The sequence below is a fragment of the Staurois parvus genome, unplaced genomic scaffold (genome assembly GCF_062004578.1).
Source record: "Staurois parvus isolate SC_StPar_1 unplaced genomic scaffold, SC_StPar_1.0 ptg000347l, whole genome shotgun sequence".
Taxonomy (NCBI): domain Eukaryota; kingdom Metazoa; phylum Chordata; class Amphibia; order Anura; family Ranidae; genus Staurois; species Staurois parvus.
In genome coordinates, this window is record NW_028318143.1 from 13922803 (window position 1) to 13930000 (window position 7198).

The window sequence follows — 7198 nt, forward strand, 5'->3', positions numbered from 1 at the left end:
GGTGAAGATCTCACATCTGACATGTGGAGACAGCAGCCGGTACGATCACTGACAGCCCGATACTAATGACAGGCGGAGGGGGGTAACAGCTGAGCAATGGGGGGGGGGGCAGTGTCAGGAGGCAGAGGGGGGGCGCAGAGCAGTGTTAAGAGGGGGGGATGTGTGAGTTGGGGTTCAGTGTGTGGGGGGGGATGTGTGAGTTGGGGTGCAGTGTGAGTTGGGGTGCAGTGTTAGTCGGGGTGCAGTGTGTGGGGGGGATGTGTGAGTTGGGGTGCAGTGTGTGGGGGGGATGTGTGAGTTGGGGTGCAGTGTGCAGGGGGATGTGTGAGTTGGGGTTCAGTGTGTGGGGGGGATGTGTGAGTTGGGGTGCAGTGTGTGGGGGGGATGTGTGAGTTGGGGTGCAGTGTGTGGGGGGGATGTGTGAGTTGGGGTGCAGTGTGCAGGGGGATGTGTGAGTTGGGGTGCAGTGTGGAGGGGGATGTGTGAGTTGGGGTGCAGTGTGTGGGGGGATGTGTGAGTTGGGGTGCAGTGTGTGGGGGGGATGTGTGAGTTGGGGTGCAGTGTGGAGGGGGATCTGTGAGTTGGGGTGCAGTCTGTTCAGGGGGGATGTGTGAGTTGGGGTGCAGTGTGTGGGGGATGTGTGAATTGGGGTGCAGTGTGTGGGGAGATGTGTGAGTTGAGGTACATTGTCTGGGGGGCAATGTGTGAGTTGGGGTGCAGTGTGTGGGGGATGTGTGAGTTGGGGTGCAGTGTGTGGGGGATGTGTGAGTTGGGGTGCAGTATGTGAGGGGGGAGATGTGTGAGTTGGGGTGCAGTGTGTGGGGGATGTGTGAGTTGGGGTGCAGTGTGTGAGGGGTGAGATGTGTGAGTTGGGGTGCAGTGTGTGGGGGATGTGTGAGTTGGGGTGCAGTGTGTGGGGGATGTGTGAGTTGGGGTGCAGTGTGTGGGGGATGTGTGAGTTGGGGTGCAGTGTGTGAGGGGGGAGATGTGTGAGTTGGGGTGCAGTGTGTGGGGGATGTGTGAGTTGGGGTGCAGTGTGTGGGGGATGTGTGAGTTGGGGTGCAGTGTGTGGGGGATGTGTGAGTTGGGGTGCAGTGTGTGAGGGGGGAGATGTGTGAGTTGGGGTGCAGTGTTTGAGGGGGGAGATGTGTGAGTTGGGGTGCAGTGTGTGGGGGATGTGTGAGTTGGGGTGCAGTGTGTGAGGGGGGAGATGTGTGAGTTGGGGTGCAGTGTGTGCGGGGGATGTGAGCTGGAGTGCAGTGTTTGGGGGGGGAGATGTGTGAGTTGGGGTGCAGTGTGTGCGGGGGATGTGAGCTGGAGTGCAGTGTTTGAGGGGGAGATGTGTGAGTTTGGGATGTCAGGACGGAGAGGAGATGTGTGGTTTAGTTCGGTGTCAGTGGGGAGGGTAGAGGTCACATTGGGGGGGGGGGGAGTGCAGTGTAGGAGAGGGGTTTAGTATGGGATCTAGGAAGATTGGATGCAAGCAGAAAGAAATCCGGGCGGATAGGAGGAGAATGTCTATGGAAGAAATGTTCTGACGGGAGAGAGGAGCAGGTGCAACAGTGGCAGCAGCACAGGAGGGCAGTGACAGCGGAGGATGACAGGAGAAAACAGAGGATGACAGAGGACGAGGATGACAGTGACAGCAGAGGATGATAGAGGATGACAGTGACAGCAGAGGATGATGGAGGATGACAGGGAGAAATGAGAACTCAGAGGTGAGAAGGAGCAGAGGAGCGGGAGAGATGGATCCTGAGACTGAGTCTGGTAAGCGGAGTGCGGGGGGAATAATCGGGCCCAGAAGTACACGAGCAGGGGGACGGGTGCGGGCTCACCATTGGGCACATAGGACACTACAAGGAGTGGAGAGGGGACGGGGAGGCTGCTCCGGTGTTCTTCAGTAAGCTGCTGTAACGGCTAACGGTTATTTCTGAGGGATGGAGGGAGGAAACCTTCCAGGGAGGCTGAGAGCTCCGATCTACCGAGACGCCGGCCGGCCTGGACGATCTTCATGATAATGTGTCCTCTACACCGACCCCGATATCAGCTCTACTGAGGCCACTTACTGTACTGGAGGCCACTTACTGTACTGGAGTCGAAGGATGAAGTCTTCCAACAAAGAACTGTAGATCGTCTATATGATATACTGAGGACCTTCACCTTCTGCAGGTGTGCAACTTACCGCATTGGAAGCTCTCTACTTTCCTCACTGAAGTATCTCTTCTGATCCTATTGAAGGCTCTCTAACTGATCACGTTGGAGGCCCCCTAATCATCATTTTGGAGGCCCTCTGCTTTCTGTATTGGAGACTTTCTGCTGATCATATTGGAGGCCACCTACTTGACTTAATTGTCAGTTGCCCACTTACAGTGCTGCCAGTTCTACTTTCTGCTTTTGATGTTCTACAGAAGTTCATCTACTTATCGTGCTTCCGGCCACCTATTTGCCCTACTGGAGGTTGCCCACTTCTTGTCCTGGAGGTTGCCCACTTCTTGTCCTGGAGGTTGCCCACTTCTTGTCTTGGAGGTTGCCCACTTCTTGTCCTGGAGGTTGCCCACTTCGTGTCCTGGAGGTTGCCCACTTCGTGTCCTGGAGGTTGCCCACTTCGTGTCCTGGAGGTTGCCCACTTCTTGTCCTGGAGGTTGCCCACTTCTTGTCCTGGAGGTTGCCCACTTCTTGTCCTGGAGGTTGCCCACTTCTTGTCTTGGAGGTTGTCCACTTCTTGTCCTGGAGGTTGCCCACTTCTTGTCCTGGAGGTTGCCCACTTCTTGTCCTGGAGGTTGCCCACTTCTTGTCCTGGAGGTTGCCCACTTCTTGTCTTGGAGGTTGTCCACTTCTTGTCCTGGAGGTTGCCCACTTCGTGTCCTGGAGGTTGCCCACTTCGTGTCCTGGAGGTTGTCCACTTCTTGTCCTGGAGGTTGCCCACTTCTTGTCCTGGAGGTTGCCCACTTCGTGTCCTGGAGGCTGCCCACTTCGTGTCCTGGAGGTTGCCCACTTCTTGTCCTGGAGGTTGCCCACTTCTTGTCCTGGAGGTTGTCCACTTCGTGTCCTGGAGGCTGCCCACTTCGTGTCCTGGAGGTTGTCTACTTCGTATCCTGGAGGCTGCCCCTGCATGGATGTTATACTCTGGCCTCCATAAGCCCTTCCATGGATCCTTCTTGCGGAGTCTGCAGATTGTTCAGCAGCTGGGGGCAGGTTCGGTCTCTAAGGGGGAGAGCCGACACTTCCTGGAGGTTGCATCATCACTGGAGGCTGAAGAATTCAACGACCTGAAGGCTAAACGTGTGGGCGAAAAAAAATATATGTTAGTGACTGTAAGCCACAAAATATTTCTACACTGTGGACCAATCATGGTGGACAATCCCTGCAAATCCCACCAGGGACACACAGTAAGTCACATGGCACTCTTTACACTTTTGTAGTGGATCTGATTCCTATCTCAGATAAATTAGACACATGAAAAATTGTAGGACAGATCTGGAGGGTTCATACAATCTGTAGGGTTCGTACAATCTGTAGGGTTCATACAATATACAGGGTTCATACAATATACAGGGTTCGTACAATCTGTAGGGTTCATACAATATACAGGGTTCGTACAATCTACAGGGTTTGTACAATATGGAGGGTTCCTACAATCTGGAGGGTTCATACAATCTACAGGGTTCATACAATCTACAGGGTTCATACAATATACAGGGTTCATACAATATACAGGGTTCATACAATCTGGAGGGTTCATACAATCTACAGGGTTCATACAATATACAGGGTTCGTACAATCTACAGGGTTTGTACAATCTGTAGGGTTCCTACAATCTGGAGGGTTCATACAATCTACAGGGTTCATACAATATACAGGGTTCATACAATCTGGAGGGTTCATACAATCTACAGGGTTCGTACAATCTGGAGGGTTCATACAATCTGCAGGGCTCATACAATCTACACGGTTCATACAATATACAGGGTTCATACAATCTACAGGGTTCGTACAATCTACAGGGTTCGTACAATCTACAGGGTTCGTACAATCTGGAGGGTTCCTACAATCTACAGGGTTCCTACAATCTGGAGGGTTCCTACAATCTACAGGGTTCATACAATATACAGGGTTCATACAATCTGCAGAGCTCATACAATCTGGAGGGCTCATACAATCTGGAGGGCTCCTACAATCTGGAGGGCTCCTACAATCTGGAGGGTTCCTACAATCTGGAGGGTTCATACAATCTGGAGGGTTCATACAATCTGGAGGGTTCATACAATCTGCAGGGTTCATACAATCTGGAGGGTTCATACAATCTGGAGGGTTCATACAATCTGGAGGAACACTTAGATCCAGAGGTGAAACCCATTTTTTTGCAACCTGAAGCAGTTACTCGCAGCAAGCAATAGATGTCATTGGTTGCTACAAGAAACGACATCACCATAATCTGCTATTTCTAATTCAATTTTTGTACATCTGCACTGATGTTGGCCATACACTGTACAACCTGAATGTGCAATCTCTGTACAATCTCTTTTACGTTTATCAGAACTATGTCATAGAGGGACGCACCTAAACAGTCCACTCAATAGGGTTGATTTCCTAAACAGACTGTGCACTTTGCAAGTCCAGTTGCTCCAGAGTTTAGTAAGTGAAGTAAAGATTCACTTTGCACAAAACACCCAATCACATGCAAGGAAGATAAAATTTCAATTTTTTTTTTTTGCTTGCACATGATTGGATAATGAAAGTCAGCAGAGGTTCGCCACATTTACTACAGCAACTGCACTTGCAAAGTACACAGTCTAGTTGCCTTTAGTATATCAACCCAAATGTGCATCACATCAGGCAGACCTTACATTAGACAGTTAATGGTAGATCTAAGGGAAATTAAACAATCAGATTGTATACAGTACAGCCACCTTAGGGTCACCATACATATTACAATCTGATCTCAGTACATAATGAAAGCTGAATCCTGATTGGGTGGCCCACTTCTATTTGCTCAAGCTTGTATAGACCACGTGAGCACAATGATTAATATATGAAGAACTGGATGAATATAGGCCACACATAGTCAGATATGATCTGCTATCTGATCTAATTGACAAGATATAACCTGAGGAGGTAAATATATGGAGGACCTCAGATTACAGAGTGATTGGTAAATTATGTTGTTTATCACAAATTGAACGCTGACCATACACTATACAACCTGATTGTACAATTTCCTTCATATCTACCATGACATTTGTAGTGCAAGGGCCTGCCTGACTGGATACAAAATAATAGGCCGGTGCTCATAGGACACAGTGTGGTAAATCTACATTTGATTTTGTGACGTTTGTAAGGTGTATGGTGACCTTGAAGTTACAGTACACTATACAATCCGATCGTTCAGTCTCCCTCAGATCAACAATTGTGTAGTGCAATCGGTTTAATGCAGGAGATATTTATATAGTGTAAGGGCATGCCTGATTGGATACAAAATGATTGGATGAATGAGGTAGGTGCTCATAGGACATAGTTTTGGTAAATCTAAAGTTGAAGATTGTAAGATCAGTTTGTAATGTGCATGGTGACCCTAAAAAGACTGTACACTATACAATCTGATTGTACAATCTCCTTCAGATCTACCATAGCCTTTGTAGTGCAAGGGCCTGTCTGATTGGATACCAAATGATCGGATCTATCAGGTGCTTGTATGACATAGTTTTATTGTAAATCTAAAGTTCATTTTGTAAAGATTGTAAGGTGTATGGTGATACTAAAGTACAGAATACAATCTGATTGTTCAATCTCCTACAGGTCTACCATTAAATGTGTAGTGCAATCGATTATTAAAGGATAGATATATATATAAGGGCCTGCCTGATTGGATGAAGTGTCAGTGGTCAGTTTATAATGTGTGACCCCAAGGTAACTGTACACAATCTGATTGTTCGATCTCCTTCAGATATACCATCAACTGTGTAGTGCAATCAATTATTACAGGACATATATATTGATAGATTAGGTAGGTCCAGGGGCGGACTGACCATTTGGAAACTCGGGCACTACCCGAGGGCCCGGGGTCAGTAGGGGGCCCCATGAGATGCCCCTCGTACCTTTTTATAGGCTTTTTTGAATTTGGACAAGGACACAGGGGCCCCATGATCCCCTATTGCCCGGGGGCCCCTTGAGTTGTCAGTCTGCCCCTGGGTAGGTCCTCATATTCCACAGTTTTGGGTGATTGCACACAGATTGTATGGACAGATTGTAAGGTGTGTGGTGAGCCCAAGATGAATGAAGGAATTTTATTGGTTGCCATGGGTCCCTGCTTGAGTGTTTCGGAAATGTGCCCATTTATAGGAGGGGATTGGATGTTAGGAAAGCAGATGACAGACGTGCCAGGAGTCAGGTCCTGCAGGCTGGAGGAGGGGAGTGGAGGTCCACAGATGGAGGGATGGAGGCTGCACGGGGCAGAGGATCAGGAGGACAGGGACAGGTAGAAGAGGAGGCCGGCTGATGGGGAGAGGAGATCGCATAGTGAGAGAGGGGAGGCTGCACAAATATCTGCTCATCACGTGTGCCCGGGGGGGCGGGGCCCTGGCACCAACTTTTTTACGAGTATTTACTACGATCCCCCTATTCGCTCCGAGCCCCGGCTGTCAGGCTGCTCTATGCCATGCCCCAATAACCCGCCGCCCTGCCCAGGAGCCCACCGCCCAGCATGGCACAGCCTCTGGCGGACCTGATGACAACGGCGGCTGCCCGGGGGGACCTGCACACACTGGAGGACCTGCTCACGACTTCGCCCAACGTGGATGAGCCCAACCGCTTTGGCAGGACAGCCCTGCAGGTGGGTGTGAGCGGGGTACAACGTGGGGGAGGGGAGGGGGTGCAGGTGAGCCACGGCCAGGGGGTGCCCACCAACACCCTGCCATCTTAACCCTTTCCTTCCAGGAGACCCCTGATTCGGGCCCGGCTGGCACAAGCGGTTAATTTCCCCCCCCCCCCCACCCCATCGCCGATCGAATAGCCTGTCAGTGGTAGCTTGCAATAATGATGGCCAATGGCACCCCCCCCCCCCCATCCCCCAGCCAATTACTAGCTCAGACTGGGTGGTGTGCCCTGTGCCAGGGTGGGGGCAAGGACAATCCTTCCTAAGGGTTACCAAAATGTTAAGGTCCCATTCAGCATCCTGCACCCCCATCCCCCAAAATATTC

At 50.5% G+C, this 7198-nt stretch overlaps 1 protein-coding gene across 1 annotated transcript in view; it reads left to right on the forward strand.

Annotated features, from left to right (window-relative positions):
* The first annotated feature begins 6397 nt into the window (after positions 1-6397).
* Positions 6398-7198, forward strand: part of CDKN2C (cyclin dependent kinase inhibitor 2C) — a 7792-nt gene continuing 6991 nt past the window's right edge. The window contains exon 1 of the mRNA XM_089684459.1: positions 6398-6830. Within this exon, the coding sequence (XP_089540585.1) occupies positions 6702-6830 (129 nt within the window). The 5' untranslated portion in view covers positions 6398-6701. The remainder of the gene's footprint in view (positions 6831-7198) is intronic.